General features: G+C 46.2%; 1 protein-coding gene across 1 annotated transcript; it reads left to right on the forward strand.

Moving 5' to 3' along the window:
• Positions 1–4,578: 4,578 nt before the first annotated feature.
• Positions 4,579–4,917, forward strand: LOC308511084 (protein p13 MTCP-1-like; the record flags this gene model as incomplete). The annotated part of the gene is made up of 1 exon (XM_081081097.1): positions 4,579–4,917. One exon carries the CDS (start codon positions 4,579–4,581, stop codon positions 4,915–4,917), a length of 339 nt encoding a protein of 112 aa, XP_080937223.1.
• Between the last annotated feature and the right edge of the window lie 14,873 nt (positions 4,918–19,790).

A 19,790-nucleotide genomic window follows, 5' to 3' on the forward strand; every position in this document is an offset into this window, starting at 1 on the left:
GACATGTGATGGGGTCCCTGACTCTTGTCAACATGAGCCCCAGTCTTGCTGGCCCACTGGTGGGACGTGTATAGTTCTGTCCACCTTTTTAATAAGCTCAATTATTCTACCTGCCCCCCCCACCTTGTGTGAGGGTACATTGATCTCTCTCTCTCTCTCTCTCTCTCTCTCTCTCTCTCTCTCTCTCTCTCTTTCTTCTTCTTCTTCTTGTTCTTCTTCTTCTTCTTCTTCTTCTTCTTCTTCTTCTTCTTCTACTACTACTTTTCTTCTACTTTCTCTCTCTCTCTCTCTCTCTCTATCTCTTTGTCTCTCTGTCTCTCTCACACTCTCTCAAATCAATAAAACCATTTTGAGCCAAGCTGGGGTTTCTCACTGGTTGAGGGACAAAATGAACCTGGAGGTCATGGTTTGGTTCCTGGTCAGGGCACAGACAAGAAATAACCAATGAGCCCTAGCTTGTTTGGCTCAGTGGATAGAGGGTTGGACTGTGGATGCTGGAAGGTCCCAGGTTCGATTCTGGTCAAGGGCATATGCTCAGGTTGTGGGATCGATCCCCAGTAGGGGGTGTGCAGGAGGCGCCTGATGTATGATTCTGTCTCATCATTGATGTTTCTCGCTGCCTTCCTGCAGGAAATCAATCCTATATAATAAAAGCCTAATATGCTAAGTGTCCAGTTGACCATTCATCTGTTCAACCAATCAAAGCATAATATGCAAATGATATACTAAGGTTGCTCAATTGCTCGCTATGACATGCATTGACCACCAGGGACAAGACTTTCGGACTGGTAGGTCAGCTTGCTGCTGAGGTCTGGCTGATCGGGACTGAGTGAGACATGCTGGACACACCCTGGAGCCTTCTAATGGTCTCTTCCCAGCTGGCCTAACTCCCGTGTCCATCCCCAGACCTAATGGGGCACCGGTTTGGTGCCTTGGCCTGGCCTGTGCCCTCTCATTATCTGGGACCCCTTGGGGGATGTGAGAGATCAGGTTCGGCCGATCCACTTAGGCTAGGCCAAGACACCCCACTGATGCACGAATTCTTCCAAAACATTCGTTCTTTTTTGGAGAGGGTAGTATCGGTTGACACACCTCAGGAGATCAAACAATGAGCACGCTGGTCATTGAAATGAAATCTATTTCTAGCGATGTCTTCTAGCCTTGTCTACCGGGGCTGGGCCAATATGTTTAGGCTTAAGGTCTTTTTCTTTTTCTTTCTCTGTTTAATATATTTTTACTAGAGGCCCAGGTTTCAGGTTCATTTGCCAGTAGGGGGTGAGGGGGAGGCGGCCATTCCCTGATTCTCTTTATTGCAACCATGGATGCCCTGAAATTGATTTCTGGGGCTCCCTTCGATCCCCGTCCAACCTCCTCTTGCTGGTTCGATGGTAGATGAATTTTATGATCGCTGGGCTTTGTTTGGGGCTGTTTAGTGCTAAACACAATTAAAAACCCAAATGCACACAGAGGTAGACACTAAAGCCGTGATTCTCTCTCATCATGGATGTTTCCCTCCCTCTCGATTTCTCTTCCTTTCTGAGTCAATAAAATCATTTAAAAAAATATTGTAATTGTTGCATCAGATGGCATGCACATTGTTTTAAAATAGTTTATTATTCTTTTTGGTTTAACATACCAGGTGTGTAGTCATTTAAAGACGACCAAGCGCCCGAGCTGGTTTTGCTCATTGGAGAGAGCATAGGCCTGCGGACTGAAGGGTTCCTGGTTTTGATTCCAGTCAAGGGCACATGCACGTGTTGTGGGCTCTATCCCCAGTGGTGGGCAAGCAGGAGTCAGCAGGTCCATGATCTCTCTCATCATCACTGATGTTTTTATCTCTCTCTCCCTTCCTCTCTAAAATCAATAAAAAAATAAATATATATTTTTTTTTTTTATAAAAGAGCCAACGCCACAGGATCTGTCATGTGTCGCACTGAAGACTCACTGTCTCGTGACCCTTTGGGCTCAATTCCTTCGACGGCAGTATGAGGGTGACATTTGTATAATGATTTTTTTTCACCCATTTTTTCTTTTTTCTTCTTACTTTGCTTCTCCTAAATGCCAACGGGCAGATGCAGGACATTTCCTTAGGACCCCATTCATCTTTCCTTCCTAATTGGGGAAGAGTTTGCCTCAATCCAGGTCATTGAGCTGGGAGTTGTTTTTTCTTTTTATTTTTTTTCAGAGAGGAATGGAGAGGGAGAGAGTTAGTAACATCCATGATGAGAGAATCATGGATCGGCTACCTCCTGCACATTCCTCACTGGGGATCAAGCCCACAACTGGGCATGTGCCCTTGACCCAGAATCGAACCCGGGAACCTTCATTTCGCAGGCCAACACTCTATCCACTGAGCCAAACTGGTTAGGGCCATTTTGACCTTTTTAAAGGGTGGAAACGCCTTGAAGCATCTCAGCATTCATGTCACTGTGGGAATTACAACTCACTTACCATTCTTTCCACATTGTTCCTGTAAATTCAGACTCTGACTAATAATGAAGATTTTAGGTAAACAACATGTTTGTATAAGAATTCTAGGAACAAATTTTACAAGGTATGAACTCTGACCTTCCCAGGTCTGGCAGATTTGATGACCTTCAACCTTAGAACCAGGAGAACAAAGTCAAGTATGACGCACACTGGACCGTCACCTGAACACTAGCAAGATCCTTATCAGGTTGGATTGTGCCTGTGGTCACGTAGAGAACATCGCAAGCCCCGCCTCCTGACCTCTTTTCTCTGTGTGGCCTCTCCCTCCTTATAAAAACCTCTGACTGCCCTGAGATGTGCAGATGGGTTTTGGGACAAGCATCACCCATCTTCTCAGGTTGCCCGCACCTGAAGATACCTCTTTCCTTCCTCACCACCACCTGTCTCCGGGGCTGGTTTCTGAGGTGTGAGTCAGGGGATCCTTCTTTTCTGGACACATTCCTGATGCATGGACTCTCTGGAACAGGTGTATCATGGCCATTTTCTTTCTTCTGCAGGCAACTGGGGGAAGCAGAGATCGGTCACAGAGGAAAGGAGCGAAGAATGGTGCTTTGACTTCACAGCAAGAAGAACAGGTACAGAAAAGGTGGATGGGAGGAGGAGGAGGTGGAAGGATTGGGGATGGAGTCTGATCTGAGGGAGGAATTTGGATTTTGTGGACTGAAGTGAGTTTAGCAGCAAAACCATAGAGCTCTTGCCAAGAGCATGGCTGAGATTCAGGGAAGGGAGAGATCATTCTATAAGTTATGTTATTGGACCTCAGGAATCCTACTTCCTGTTTCACCTGTCACTTTGCGTCCTGTTTGCCCTATCATCTATCCCAGGTACCTGTCTGTCCCTGAATATTTTGGTCTTGCCTCTCTCACCAGCACTTGAGAAGCAAGACATTTGTTAAGAAGTCCACCAGGACGCAGACATTCCCTTTGTTCCTCTGCCAGCTGTTAAAGATAAAGCATATTATTTGCATGGGGTGGGTTGTTCTATGGTGTGTGAGTTCCATTCAGATGATCAGAAAGAAGGTTGTGGTAGTGTAATGACAAAAATTTGAACCAACTTTATTAAGAAAAAAGAAAATAAGAGCCCGAATGGCATGGCTCAGTTTTTTAGCTTAAACCCAGGAACCAGGAGATGTGGTTTCGATGCCCAGTCATGGCACAACCTGGGTTAAAGTCTTGATCCCCAGTAGGGGGCATGCAGGAGGCAACTAATCCGTGATTCTTTGTCTTCATTGATCTTTCTTTTTCTCCCTCTCCCTTTCTCTCTGAAATCAGGAAAACTATATAAAAAAAGAAAGAATGGTCTTGGAACAGTAAAGTAGAGCATTGAGTCAATCCTATATAATAAAAGGCTAATATGAAAATCGATAAAACAGCAGAATGACTGGACGCTATGACACGCACTGACCACCAGGGGCAGATACTCATGACAGGAGCTGTCCACCGGTGGTCAGTTAACTCCCACAGGGGGAGCGCCGCTCAGGGAAAAGCCAGGCTCACAGCTGCTGAGCACAGGGGTTTGTGGTAGCATCCACGGGAGCATTAAAGCCAGCCTAAGCCGTCCGTTGGACATCCCTCAAGGGGTCCTGGACTCTGAGAGGCTGCAGGGCTGACTGAGGGACCCCCCCCAAGTGCATGAATTTTGTGCACTGAGCCACTAGTAATATTATAATAACTGTGTATGGTGTCAGATGGGTATGAGATTAATTGCATGATTTCTTAGCCCATTATATAATGTCTAATCATTGGGGTTTACCACTGAAATGAACCTAATGTGCTATGTCAACTGTCATTTAAAAAATATTTTTAAAATTCCATAGGATCATGTTACCTTCATAGAGTCATATTTTACATTAAGTACGTTTAGTACAGTTTGTTGAAGGAGAGAGATCTAAAGCTAAAAAAGAAAGAAATGTTGAGATTTATAAATTTGAACCAAAGGCAACCACAAACACACCGTTAAAAACCATAAAGATAAAAGTTGATGTAAAATGCGTTTGGAGACCCCATGCCCTGTCTTTCGATTCCAGGACCGAAGTAGCAAGAGGCTCTGAGAGGCTGTGGCTGTTGCTCCTTGGACCACGGAAGGGTCATGCCCAGGCTCCCGTCGAAGGTGCATCTCACCTCACACCCAATCTACCTGGATATCCGTGGGCCCTCGCTGTATGAGGATGACAAGCATCGCACATGGCTGCATCTCGTCATGGAGACAGGAGGTGTCCTGCAAGTACTGTTGCACCAAGAAGACATCCCCAGGGGGTATATGCCACTCACCACCAGCCTGCTGACCTCGAGCACCATGCCTTTGATGTGGACGATCCAACCTGGCAACCAGTACCTGGACTCCATGGGCCGACTCTGGCGCATTATGCACCACGTCAAGGAGAAAGGTGTGGAGAAAATGATCCTTGAGCTGAAGGAAGACTCCTAGGACACGTGATGGAGTCTATGGCACTTGTCCACCTGAGCCCCAGTCCTGCTGGCTTCCTGGTGGGATGTGTATAGTTCTGTAAACCTTTTTACTAAGCTGTGTTGTTCTTTCTGCCACCAGCTGGGTGCGAGGGTATATTGATGTCTCTCTCTCTCTCTCTCTCTATCTCTCTCTCTCTCTCTCTCTCTCTCTCTCTCTCTCTTTCTTCTTGTTCTTATTATTCTTGTTGTTCTTGTTCTAGTTGTTCTTTCTCTTCTTCTTCTTCTTCTTCTTCTCCTCCTCCTCCTCCTCCTTCCTCTCTCTCTCTCTCTCTCTCTCTCTCTCTCTCTCTCTCTCTCTCATCTCCGTCCCTCTCAAATCAGTAAAAGCATTTTGAGCCAAGCTGGTGTTTCTCAGTGGTTGAGGGACAACCTATGAACCCGGAGGTCACAGTTCGATTCCTGGTCAGGGCACACACAAGAATTAACCAATGAGCCTTAACTTGTTTGGCTCAGGAGATAGAGGGTTGAACTGTGGACTCTGAAATGCCCCAGGTTTGATTCTGGTCCATGGCACATGCTCTGGTTGTGGGCACGATTCCTGTAGGGCACCTGATGTATGATTCTCTCTCATCATTGATGTTTCTCGCTCCATTCCTGTATGAAATTAATCCTATATAATAAAAGCCCAATATGTTAAGTGTCCAGTCTACCGGTCATCTCTTCAACCAATCAAAGCATAACATGCAAATGATATACTGAATTTGCTCAACTGCTCGCTATGACATGCATTGACCCCCAGGGAGCAGACATTCAGACTGGTAGGTCACCTTGCTGCTGGGGTCTGCCTGATCGGGACTGAGTGAGAAGGGCTGGACACACCCTGGAGCCCTCCTACGGTCCTGACCCAGCTGGACAACCTCCCACATCCCACCCGGGCCCCAATCGTGCACCGTTGGGATCCCGTGGCCTGGCTTGTGCCCTCTCATAATCTGGGACCCCTCTGGCGATGTCAGAGAGCCAGTTTCGGCCGATCCCCGCAGGCCAGGCAGAGGCACCACACTGGTGCATGAATTCTTCCATCGTGACTCTAGTAAAAATATATTAAACAGAGAAAGACAAAGAAAAAGACATTAAGCCTGAAAATATTCACCCATCCCCGGTAGACAAGGCTCGAAGACCTCACTGGAAATAGTTTTCTTTTCAATGGCCAGCGTTCTCATTGTTTGATCTCCTGAGGTTCATCAACCGATACTACCCTCTCCAAAAAAAGAATGAATATTTGGGAGATTAGGGGTGTTTTATGCTGATCATCTCTTTCCTTTGAGGAATTATGATCGATTCCAGGGCTCTTCTCCTGAAGGCTCGACCTGGCTCTATGTATGGCTTTAGCATCTAGCTCTGGATGCATATGGGTTATTAATTGTGTTTAGCACTAAATAGCCCCAAACAAAGCCAAGGGACCATAAAATTCATCCAGCATCGCACCAGAGAGAGGCGGCTGGAGTAGGAGCTGGAGGGAGCCCCAGAAATCAATTTCAGGGACTCCATGGTTGCATTAAAGAGATCACTGACTGCTGATTAAATTCTCCTCTTGCAGGAAAGTATCCAAAAATGCAAATTCAGACCTGTAAGGCTGAGGACTGGGGAGCGTGAGGGATGTGTTTCTAAGGTGTGTTTCTCGTATTCAAAATACTGCACTTCCTGCCCGGCCTGCATTGCTCAATGGTTGAACTTTGACCTATCAAGAAGGAGGTCATGGTTTGATTCCTGGTCAAGGGCACATGCCCTGGTTGCTGGCTCATTCGCCAGTAGATGGCGTGCGGGAGGTGGCCGACCCATGATTCTCTCTCAACATGGATGTTTCTCTTCCTGTCGCTTTTTCTTCTGCTCTGAGTCAATAAAAACATTTAAAAAAATATTAAGCAAGTGTTGCATTCAGATTAAATGCACATTGTTTTAAAATAGTTTATTATTTTTTTCTGGTTCAACATACCATGTGGGTAGTCATTTAAAGACTACATAGCCCCCGAGCTAGTTTGGCTCAGAGGATAGAGCGTCGGTCTTTTTTTTTAAAATATGTTTTTATTGATTTCAGAGAGGAAGGGAGAGGGGGAGAGGTAGAAACATACATGATGAGAAAATCCTGGATCGGCTGCCTCCTGCAAGTCCCTCACTGGGGATCAAGCCCCACAACCTGGGCATGTTCCCTTGACAGGGAATGAAACCCGGGACCCTTCAGTTCGAAGGCCGACACTCTATCCACTGAGCCAAACCAGCCAGGGCCTATTTGACTTTTTCAAAGTGTGGAAACGCCTTGAGAAGAATGAAGCATCTCAGCATTCATGTCACAGTAATTACATGAATTCATGTAATTCATGGGAATTATAAATCACCTCACCATTCTTTCCACATTGTTCCTGTAAATGCAGACTCTGACTAATAATAAAGCTTGTAGATAAACAGCCTGTTTGTGTAAAAATCCTAGGAACTAATTTTTAGAAGATATGAACTCTGACATTCCAAGTTCTGGGAAATATGATGACCTTCAAACTTAGAACCAGGAGGACAAAGTCTAGGATGACGCACACTGGACCGTCACCTGACCACTTGCAAGATCCTTATCAGATTGGACTGTGCCTGTGGCCACGTAGAGAACATTTCAAACCCAGCCCACTGACCTCTTTGCTCTGTTTGGTCTCTCCGTCCTTATAAAAGCCTCTGACTGCACAGAGATGTGCAGATGGGTTTTGAGACGAGCTTCCCCCATCTTCTCCGGTTGCCGGGACCTGAATAAACCTCTTTGCTCCCACACCACCATCTGGCTCCCGGGACTGGTTTCTAGGGTGTGAGTCAGGGTAACCTTGTTTTTTCTGGACACATTTCTGGTACATGGATTCCTGCAAATATGTGTATTGTGGTCAGTTCTTTCTTCTGCAGGTGACAGGGGGTGCAGAGACCGGTCACAGAGGAAAGGAGCTACGACGGTGCTTTGCTTTCAGAGCAAGAAGAACAAGTAAGTTAAAGGTGGATGGGAGGAGGAGAAGGAAGGATTGGGGAAATAGTCTGATCTAAGTTGGGGAATTTGGACTTTGTGGACTGAAGTGAGTTTAGCTGCAAAACCATACAGCTCTTGCCATGAGCATGGCTGAGGTTTGGGTAGGGAGAGATCATTCTATAAGTGATGTTCTGAGAACTCAGGAATCCTACTTGCTCTTTCACCTGTCACTTTGCTTCCAGTTTTCCCAATCAGTTATCCCAGTGTCTGTCTGTCTCTGAATATTTTGGTCTTGCCTCTCTAACTGGCACTTGAGAATTAAGACTGCTGTTAAGAAGCCCACCTGGATGCAGACGTGAGCTTTGTTCCTCTGCCAGCTCTTAAAGGTAAAGCATATTATTTGCATATTACTAGCATGGGTTGGGTTGTTCTATGGTTTGTGAGTTCCCTCTGAGATTATCGGAGAGAAGGTGGTGGTGTCAGGAGAAAAAGAAAAGTAGATCCAACAACAAAGTTTTAATTAAAAAAAGAAAAGAAAAAGAGCCTGGTCAGCGTGGATTAGTTGTTTAGCTTCAACCGAGTAACCAGGAGATCACAGTTCGATTCTCTGTCAGGGCACATGCCCAGTTTGCAGTCTTGATCCCCAGTAGGAGGTTTATAGGAGGCAACCAGTCCGTGATACTCTGTCATCATTGATCCTTTTTTCTCTTTCTCTCCCTCTCCCTTCCTCTCAGAAATCAGTAAAACTGTATTAAAAAAACGAAAGAGTAGTCATGGCAGAGTGAAGTAGAACATTGAGTCAATGCAATCCTATATAATAAAAGGCTAATATGCAAATCGACCAAATGGCAGAACAACTGGTTGCTATGACACACACTGACCATCGGGAGCAGATGCTGATGTCAGGAGCTCTACACTGGTGGTCAGTGCAGTCCCACAGGGGGAGCACTGCTCATCCAAAAGCCAGGGTAACAGCTGCCGAGCACAGGGGTTGGTGGGAGCCTCCACAGCAGCACTAAAGCGGGCATAAGCTGTCAGCTGCACAGCTGTCAAGGGGTCCCAGACTGCGAGTTGCCGCAGACCTGACTGAGGAACACCCACCCCCCAAGTGCATGAATTTTGTGCACTGAGCCTCTAGTAATATAACTGTGTATTGTGTCAGATGGGTCTGAGATTAATTGCATGATTTCTTAGTCCATTATATAATGTGTAATCAAAGGGGTGTAACCCTGAAATGAACCTAAGGTAGTATGTCAACCCATATAAAAAATGTTTTAAATATTCCAAAGGACCCTGCTACCTTCACAGAGTCAACTTACACTTTAAGTACGTTTTGTACAGTTTGTTCTAGGAGAGAGATCTAAAGCTCAAAAGAAAGAAGAGTTGAGATTTGTAAGTTTGCAAAATAAACCAAAGGCAACCACAAACACACCCATAAAAACCATAAAGATAAAAGCCGAGGTAAAATGCCTTTGGAGACCCATCCCCTGTCTTTCGATAGCAGGACCAAAGTAGCGAGAGCCTCTGAGAAGCTGTGGCTGTTGCTCATTGGATCACGGAGGCATCATGGCCGAACTCCCGTCGAAGGAGCACCTCACCTCGCACCCCAACTGCCTGAGGATCCGTGGGCACTCAATATATGAAGATGAGAACCAGCGCACATGGCTGCATCTCGTCATGGACACAGAAGATGTCCTGCAAGTACGGTTGTGGCAGGACGACATTCCCAGTGGGTATACCGCACTCACCACCAGCCCTCTGATTTCGAGCAACATGCCTTCGATGTGGAGGCTCCACCTTGGCAGCCAGTATGTGGACTCCATGCGCCAGTTCTGGCGCATTGTACACCACGTCAAGGAGGATGGAGTGGAGGAAATGGTCCTTGAGATGATGGACGACTCGTAGGACACATGATGGGGTCTCCGGTTCTTGTCAACATGAGCCCCAGTCCTGCTGACCTGCTGGTGGGATGTGTATAGTTCTGTTCACCATTTTACTAAGCTTTGTTGTTCTATCTGCCAACCCCTGGTGGAGGGCACATTGATCTCTCTCTCTCTCTCTCTCTCTCTCTCTCTCTCTCTCTCTCTCCTCTTGTTCTTCTTATTCTTGTTCTTTTTCTCCTCCTCCTCCTCCTTCTCCTCCTCCTCTTTTTTCTCTCTCTCTCTCTGTCTCTTTGTGTCCCTGTATCTCTCTGTCTCTCTCCCTCTCTCTCAAATCAATAAAAGCATTTTGAGCCAAGTTGGTGTTTCTCAGTGATTCAGGGACCACCTATGAACCCGGAGGTCACGGTTCGATTCCTGGTAAGGGAACAGAAAAGAATTCACCAATGAGCCCTAGCTTCTTAGGCTCAGTGGATTGAGGGTTGGATTGTGGACTCTGGAAGGTCCCAGGTTCGATTCTGGCCAAGGGAACACGCTCTTGTTGTGGGCTCTATCCCCAGTAGGGTTGTGCAGGAGGCACCTGATGTATGATTCTCTCTCATCATTAATGTTTCTCGCTCCCTTCCTGTATGAAATCAATCCTATATAATAAAAGCCTAATATGCTAAGTGTCAAGTCAACCGGTCATCTGTACAACCAAGCAGAGCATAATCTGCAAATGATAAACTAAGGTTGCTCAACTGCTCACTATGACAGACTTTGACCACCAGGGACAAGACATTCAGATTCGTAGGGCAGCTTGCTGCTGGGGTCTAGCTGATCGGGACTGAGTGAGATGGGCTGGACATGCCCTGGAGCCCTCTCGTGGTCCCTCCCCAGCTGGCCAACCTCCCGTGTCCCTTCCAGGATATAAGGGGGAACCGGTGGGGTGCCTTGGCCTGGCCTGCGCCTTCTCATAATCTGGGGCCGTTGGGAGATGTAGGAGAGCTGGTTTCGGCCTAATCCTGCAGGACAGGCCAAAGGAAAACACTCGTGCACGAATTCGTGCACTGGGCCTCTAGTAAAAATATATTACACAGAGGAAGAAAACGCAAAAGACCTTAAGCCTGAAAATATTAGCACAGCCCTGGTAGACAAGGCTCAAAGACATCACTGGAAATAGTTTTCATTTCAATGACCAGCGTTCTCATTGTTTGATCTGCTGAGGTTCGTCAATCAATACTACCTTCTCTATAAAAAGAATGAATGTTTGGGGGATTACATGTGTTTTTTGCTGATCATCTCTTTCTTTTGAGGAATTACGAGGGATACAAGGGCTCGTCTCCTGAAGACTAGAACCGACTCTATGTGTGGCTTTAGTGTCTAGCTCTGGATGCATTTGGGTTTTTAATTGTTTAGCACTAAACATTCCAAACAAAGCCCAGGGAACATAAAATTTATCTAGCATCGCACCCAAGAGAGGTGGCAGGAGACGGGCCCAGGGTGAGTCCCAAAAATCAATTTCAGGTCATCCAGGGTTGCATTAAAGAGATCACTGACTGCTGATTAAATTCTCCTCTTGCAGGAAAGTGTTGGCAAAGGCACATTGAGACCTTTAAGGCTGAGGACTCGGGAGCGTGAGGGATGTGTTTTATGTTGTGTTTCTCATATTCAAAATATTGCACTTCGGGCCCAGCCAGCGTGGTTAAGTGGCTGAGTGTCGACCTATCAACAGGAGGTCATGGTTTGATTCCCAGTCAAGGGCATATCCCCTGGTTTTGAGCTTGATCCCTAGTAGGGGGCGGTCAGGAGGCAGCCAATCCATGATTCTCTCTCATTATCACTGATGTTTCTACCCCTCCCTCTCCCTTCCTCTCTGAAATCAATAAAAAAATATATATTTTTTAAAAAAGAGCCCACGGCCTCAAGATCCCTCATGTGCCCCCACAGACACTGTATCTCCTGACCCCTTTGGGCTCAATTCCTTCGAGAGCAGTATGAGGGTGACATTTGAATTATGTTTTCCCCCCTTTTTTCTTTTTTCTTTTTCTCTTTCTTCTCCTAAATGTCAACAGGCAGATGTCTGACATGTCCTTAGGGCCCCATTAATCTTTCCTTCCTAACTAGAAAGAGTTTGCCTCATTCCAGGTCATTGAGCAGGGAGTTTTTTGTTTGTTTGTTTTGTTTTTATTTCAGAGAGGAAGGGGGAGAGAGAAACATCCATGATGAGAGAGAATCACGGATCGGCTGCCTCCTGCAGGCCTCCACCTGGGGATGGAGCCCACAACCCGGGCATGTGCCCTTGACTAAAATCGAACCCAGGACCCTTCAGGTCGCAGGCCAACACTCTTTCCACTGAGCCAAACCGTCCAAGGCAAATTTGACTTTTTCAAAGGATGGAAACGCCTTGAAGAAGAACGAAGGATCTCAGCATTCATGTCACAGTAATTACATGAATTCATGTAATTCATGGGAATTACAAGTCACCTCATGATTCTTTCCACATTGTTCCTGTAAATGCCAACTCTGACTAATAATGGACCTTGTACATAAACAACATGTTTGTATAAGAATCCTAGGAACTAATTTCAGAAGATATAAACTCTGACCTTCCCAGTTCTGGGAGATTTGATGACCTTCAACCTTAGAACCAGGACAACAAAGGCTAGGATGACGCACACTGTACCCTCACCTGACCACTTGCAAGATCCTTATCAGATGGGACTGTGCCTGTTGGCACGTAGAGAACTTCTCAAGCCCCGCCCCCTGACCTCTTTGCTCTGTTTGACCTCTCCCTCCTTATAAAAGCCTCTGCCTGCACTGAGATGTGCAGATGGGAAATGGGAAGAGATTCCCCCATCTTCTCAGGTTGCCAGCACCTGAATAAACCTCATTCCTCCCTCACCACCACCTGTCTCACAGGACTGGTTTCTGGAGTGTGAGCCAGGGGAACTTTCTTTTTTCTGGACACATTTCTGGGACATGGACTCCTGGGAATATGTGTAAAATGGCCATTTTCTTTCTTCTGCAGGTGACAGAGGGTAGTTCAGACCCATCACAGAGGAAAGGAGTGAAGAATGGTGCTTTACTTTCAGAGCAAGAAGAACAGGAAAGAAAAAGATGGGTGGGAGGAGGAGGAGAAACGATGGGGGATGGAGTCTGGTTTGAGTGAGTAATTTGGCTTTGTGGACTGAAGTCAGTTTAGCAGCAAAACCATACAGTTCTCGCCAAAAACATGGCTGGAGTTAGGGGAAGGGAGAGATCATCTATAAGTGATGTTGTGAGACCTCAGGAATCCTACGTGCTCTTTCACCTATCACTTTGCTTCCTGTTTGCCCGATCAGCTATCCCAGGTATCTGTCTGTCCCTGAATATTTTGGTCTTGCCTCTCTCACCAGCCCCTGAGAAGGAAGACCACTATTAAGAACCCCACCTGGATGCAGACATTAGCTTTGTTCCACTGCCAGCTCTTAAAGGTAAAGCATATTATTTGCATGGGGTGGCTTGTTCTATGGTTTGTGAGTTCCCTCTGAGACAATGAGAAAGAAGGTGGTGTTGTCAGGACAAAAGGAAGAGTTGAACCAACTACAATGTTTTAATTAAGAAAAAAAAAGAAAAGAAATGAAATGAAAATAATAGAAAAGAAATGAAAAGTGCCTGGCTGTTATGGCTCAGTTGCTTAGCTTAAACCTAGGAACCAGGAGATCACCGTTCGATTACCTGTCAGGGCACATGACGGGTTAAAGTCTTGATCCCCAGTAGGGGGCATGCACGAGGCAACCAGACCGTGATTCTCTGTCATCATTGATCTTTCTCTTTCTCTCCCTCTCCCTTCCTCTCTGAAATCAGTAAAACTATATGAAAAAAAAAACGGAACAATAGTCATGGCACAGAAAAGTAGAGCATTGAGTCAATGCAATCCTATATATATAAAAAAAAAAGGCTAATCTGCAAAAAGACCAAATGGCAGAACAACTGGTCTCTATGACACATACTGATCACCAGGGGCAGATGCACATGGCAGGAGCTGTCCACTGGTGGTAGTGCACTCCCACTGGGGTGGGGGGGCACCGCTCAGCTAAAGCCAGGCTCACAGCTGCCGAGCACAGGGGGAGGTGGCAGCCTCCACGGCAGCACTTAACTAGGCCGAAGCCATCAGTTGGACATCCCTGAAGGGGTCCCAGACTGGGAGAGGCTGCAGGTTTGGGTGAGGGAACCAACTTAGTGCATAAATTTTGTGCACTGAGTCTCTAGTAATTTTATAATAACTGTGTATGGTGTCAGATGGGTATGAGATTAATTGCATGATTTCTTAGTCCATTATATAATGTCTAATCATTGGCGTGTACCCCTGAAATGAACCTCAGGTTGTATGTCAACTGTCATTTATAAAATGTTTCACAAATTCTATAGGACCACGTTACCTTCATAGAGTCATATTTTACATTAAGTACGTTTTATACAGGTTGTTTGAGGAAAGAGATCTAAAACTAAAAACAAAGAAAGGTTGAGATTTATAAATTTGCAAAATAAACCAAAGGCAACCACAAACAAAACCGTAAAAACGGTAAGGACAACAGCCGAGGTAAAATGCGTTTGGAGACTCCATCCCCCATCTTTCAATACAAGGACCGAAGTAGCAAGAGGCTCTCAGAAGCTGTGGCTGTTGCTCTTTGGACCACAGACAGGTCATGGCCCAGCTCCCGTCGAAGGTGCACCTCACCTCGCGCCCCATTTGCCTGAGGATCCGTCAGCACTCGGTGTACCAGGACGAGAAGCAGCGCATGTGGCTGCATCTCGTCATGGAGACAAGAGGTGTCCTGCAAGTACGGTTGCGCCAGGAAGACATCCCCAGTGGGCATATCGAACTCACCACCAGCCCGCTGTCCTCGAGCACCATGCCTTTGCTGTGGATGCGCCAACATGGCAGCCAGTACCTGGACTGCCTGCGCCGGTTCTGGCACATCGTACACCACATCAAGGAGAATGGCGTGGAGGAAATGGTCCTTTAGTTGATGGAAGACTCGTAGGACACGTGATGGGGTCCCTGGCTTTGTCAACCTGAGCCCCAGTACTGCTGGCCTGCCAGTGGGACCTGTATAGTTCTGTTAATCTTCTTAATAAGCTCTTTTGTTCTATCTGCCACCCCCTGGGTGTGAGGGCACCTTGATCTCTCTCTCTCTCTCTCACTCTCTTTCTTTCTTCTTGTTCTTGGTCTTGTTCTTCTTCTCCTTGCTCCCTCTCTCTCTCTCCCTCTCTCTATCTCTCTGTCTCTTTGTCTCTCTGTCTTCTCTATCTCTCTCCATCTCTATCAAATCAATAAAAGCATTTTGAGCCATTCTGCTGTTTTTCAGTGGTTGAGGAATGACCTATGAACCTGGAGGTCACGGTTGGATTCCTTGTCAGGGCACAGACAAGAATTAACCAATGAGGCCTAGCTAGTTTGGATCAGTGGATAGAGATTTGGACTTTGGACTCTGGAAGGTCTCAGGATCAATTCTGGTAAGGGGCACATGCTCTGGTTGTGGGGTCGATCATCATTAGGGGACGTGTATGAGGCACCCAATGTATGATTCTCTCTCATCATTGATGTTTCTCGCTCCCGTCCTGTATGAAATCAATCCTATATAATAAAAGCCTAATATGCTAAGTGTCAATTCGACCGGTCAACTTTTCAACCAATCAAAGCATAATATGCAAATGATATACTAAGGTTGCTCAACTGCTCACTATGACATGCTTTGACCACCAGGGAAAAGACATTCAGACTGGTAGGTCAGCTTGCTGCTGGGGTCTGGCTGATCAGGACTGAGTGAGACGTGCTGGACATGCCCTGGAGCCCTCCCATGGTCCCTGCACACCTGGCCAACTTCCCGTGTCCATCCCCATAACTAATGGGGCTCCGGTGCAGTCCCTTGGCCTGGCCTGTGCCCTCTAGGAAACTGGGACACCTTGGTGTATGTCAGAGAGCCAGATTCAGCCGATCCCCCCAGGCAAGGCCGAGTCATCACACTGGTGCACAAATTCGTGCACCGGGGCCCTAGTACAGATGTATGAAACAGAGAAAGACAAATAAAAAGACCCTAAGCTTGAAAATATTAGCCCAGCCCCGGTAGACACGGCTCAAAGACATCACTGGAAATAGTTTTCATTTGAATGACCAGCGTTCTCATTGTTTGATCTCCTGAGGTTCGTCAACCAATACTACCCTCTCCAAAAAAAGAACGGATTTTTGGGGGATTACGGGTGTTTCGTGCTGATCATCTCTTTCCTTTCAGGAATTAGGAGGGATGCCAGGGCTCGTCCCCTGAAGGCTCGAGCCGGCTCTGTGTATGTCTTTAGCATCTAGCTCTGGATGCATTTGGGTTTTTAATTGTGATTAGCATTAAATAGCCCCCAAAAAAGCCCAGAGAGCATAAAATTCATCTACCATAGCACCAGAGAGAGGCGACTGGAAGGGAACATGGGTCGAGCCCCAGAATTAAATTTGAGGGCATCCATGGTTGCATTAAAGAGATCACTGACTGCTGATTAAATTCTCCTCTTGCAGGAAAGTGTTTGCAAATGCACATTGAAACCTTTAAGGCTGAAGATTGGGGAGCGTGAGGGATGTGTTTCTAAAGTGTGTTTCTCATATTCAAAATATTCCACTTCCAGCCTGAGCAACGTTGGTCAATGCTTGAGCGTCGACATATCAAAAAGGAGGTCATGGTTGGATTCCCAGTCAAGGACACATGCCCGGGTTTCAGGATCGATCCCCAGTAGGGGGCGTGCGGGAGGGGGCCAATCCGTGATTCTCTCTCATGAAGGATGTTACTCTCCCTCTAGCATTTCCTTCCTCTCTGAGTCAATTAAATCATTTTAAAAAAATATTAAACAAGTGTTGCATTCAGATTAAATGCACATTGTTTTAAAATAGTTTATTATTTTTTTTGGTTTAACATACCAGGTGGGTAGTAATTTAAAGACTACCAAGTGCCCGAGCTGGTTAGGCTCAGTGTATAGAGCGTCGGCCTTTTTTTTCAAATATATTTTTATTGATTTCAGAGAGGATGGAAGAAGGAGAGAGTTAGAAACATCCATGATGAGAGAATCATGGATCGGCTGTCTCCTGCAAGATCCCTCACTGGGAATCAAGCCCACAACCTAGGCATGTGCCCCTGACCAGGAATAGAACCCAGGACTCTTCAGTTCCCAAGCCGACACTCTATCCACTGAACCAAACCAGGCAGGGCCAATTTGACATTTTCAAAGGGTGGAAACGCCTTGAGGCATCTCAGCATTCATGTCACAGTGCGAATTACAACTCACCTCACCATTCTTTCAATATTGTTCCTGTAAATGAAGACTCTGACTAATAATGAAGCTGGTAGGTAAACAGCATGTTTGTATATGAATCCTAGGAACAAATTTTACAAGGTATGAACTCTGACTTTCCCAGTTCACGGAGATTTGCTGACCTTCAAACAGTATCAGGAGGACAAATTCTCGGATGACGCACACTGGACCGCCAACTGACCACTTGCAAGATCTTATCAGATTGGACTGTGCCTGAGGGCACGTAGAGAACATCTCAAGCCCACGCCCTGACCTCTTTTCTCTGTTTGGCCTCTCCCTCCTTATAAAAGGCTCTGCCTGTACTGAGATGTGCAGATTAGTTTTGGGACGAGCTTCCCCCAACTTCTCAGGTTGCCAGCACCTGAATAACCCTCTTTCCTTCCTGACGACCACCTTTCTCACGGGACTGGTTACTGGGTTGTGAGTTAAGGGAACCTTGTTTTTCTGGACACATTCCTGATACATGGACTCTTGGGAATATGTGTATCATGGTCATGTTCTTTCTTCTGCAGGTGACAGGGGAAGCAGAGACCTGTCACAAAGGAAAGGAGCTACGACGGTGCTTTGCTTTCAGAGCAAGAAGAACAAGTAAGTTAAAGGTGGATGGGAAAAAGAGAAGGAAGGATTGGGAATGGAGTCTGATGTGAGGGGGGAATTTGGACTTTGAGGACTGAAGTGAGTTTAGCAGCAAAACCATACAGCTCTTGCCAAGAGCATGGCTGAGGTTCGGGGTAGGGAGAGATCATTCTATAAGTGATGTTATGAGAACTCAGGAATCCTACTTGCTCTTTCACCTGTCACTTTGCTTCCAGTTTTTCCAATCAGTTATCCCAGTTTCTGTCTGTCCCTGAATATTTTGGTCTTGCCCCTCTCACCAGCACTTGAGAATTAAGACCACTGTAAAGAAGCCCACCTGGACGCAGACGTGAGCTTTGTTCCTCTGCCAGCTGTTAAAGGTAAAGCATATTATTTGCATATTACTAGCATGGGGTGGGTTGTTCTATGGTTTGTGAGTTCCCTCTGAGATGATCACAAAGAAGGTGGAGCTGTCAGGACAAAAAGAAAAGTTGAACCAACAATGAAGTTTTAATTAGGAAAAGAAAAAAAGAAAAGAAAAGTAAGAGCCTGGTCAGCGTGGATTAGTTATTTAGCTTCAACCGAGGAACCAGGAGATCACAGTTCGATTCCCTGTCAGGGCACATGCTCTGTTTACAGTCTTGATCCTCAGTAGGAGGTGTGTAGGAGACAACCAATCTGTGATTCTCTGTCATCATTGATGTTTATTTATTTTTCTCTTCCTCTCCCTTCCTCTCTGAAATCAAAAAAAGTATATGAAAAAAATGAAAGAATAGTCATGGCACAGTAAAGTAGAACATTGAGTCAATGCAATCCTATATAATAAAAGGCTAATATGTAAATCGACAAAATGGCAGAAAAACGGGTTGCTATGACACACACTGACCATTGGGAGCAGATGCTCATGGCAGGAGTGCTCCACTGGTGCTCAGTGCAATCCCACAGGGGAAGCACCGCTCATCCAAAACCTGGCTCACAGTTGCCGAGCACAGGGGTTGGTGGGAGCCTCCACAGCAGCACTAAAGCGGGCCTAAGCTGTCAGTTGGACAGCCTTCAAAGGGTCCCAGAATGCGAGTTGCCGCAGACCTGATTGAGGGACCCCCCAAGTGCATGAATTTTGTGCACTGAGCCTCTAGTAATATAACTGTGTATGGTGTCAGATGGGTCTGAGATTAATTGCATGATTTCTTAGTCCATTATATAATGTGTAATCAAAGGGGTGTAACCCTGAAATGAACCTATGGTTGTATGTCAACTCATTTAAAAAATCTTTTGAATATTCTATAGGACCGTGTTACCTTCACAGAGTCACATTTCACTTTAAGTACGTTTTGTACAGTTTGTTCTAGGAGAGTGATCTAAAGCTCAAAAGAAAGAAGAGTTGAGCTTTTTAAGTTTGCAAAATAAACCAAAGGCAACCTCAAACACAACAGTAAAAACCATAAAGATAAAAGCCGAGGTAAAATGCGGTTGGAGACCCCATCCTGTGTCTTTCGATACCAGGACCAAAGTAGCGAGAGGCTCTGAGAAGCTGTAGCTGTTGCTCCTTGGACCACGGAGGGGTCATGGCCGAGCTCCCGTCGAAGGTGCACCTCACCTCGCACCCCATCTTACTGAGGATCCATGGGCCCTCGGTGTACAAGGACGAGACGCAGCGCACGTGGCTGCATCTCGTCATGGAAACAGAAGATGTCCTGCAAGTACGGTTGCGCCAGGAAGACATTCCCAGTGAGCATATCGCACTCGCCACCATCCCGCAGACCTCGAGCACCATGCCTTTGATTTGGTTGCTCCAGTTTGGCAGCCGGTACCTGGACACCATGGACCGGTTCTGGCGCATCGTGCACCACATCAAGGAGGATGACATAGAGGAAATGATCCTTCAGCTGATGGAAGGCTGGTAGGACATCTGATGGGGTCCCTGGCTCTTGTCAACCTGATCCCCAGTCCTGCTGGCCCGCTTGTGGGACGTGTATAGTTCTGGTCACCTTTTTACTAAGCTCTGTTGTTCTATCTGTCACCCCAGGGTGTGAGGGCACATTGATGTCTCTCTCTGTCTCTGTTTCCTCTTGTTGATTTTCTTCCTCTTGTTGTTGTTGTTGGTGTTGTTTTTCTTCTTCTTCT

Source organism: Myotis nattereri (assembly GCF_964212035.1).
Source record: "Myotis nattereri genome assembly, chromosome: X".
Classification (NCBI taxonomy): domain Eukaryota; kingdom Metazoa; phylum Chordata; class Mammalia; order Chiroptera; family Vespertilionidae; genus Myotis; species Myotis nattereri.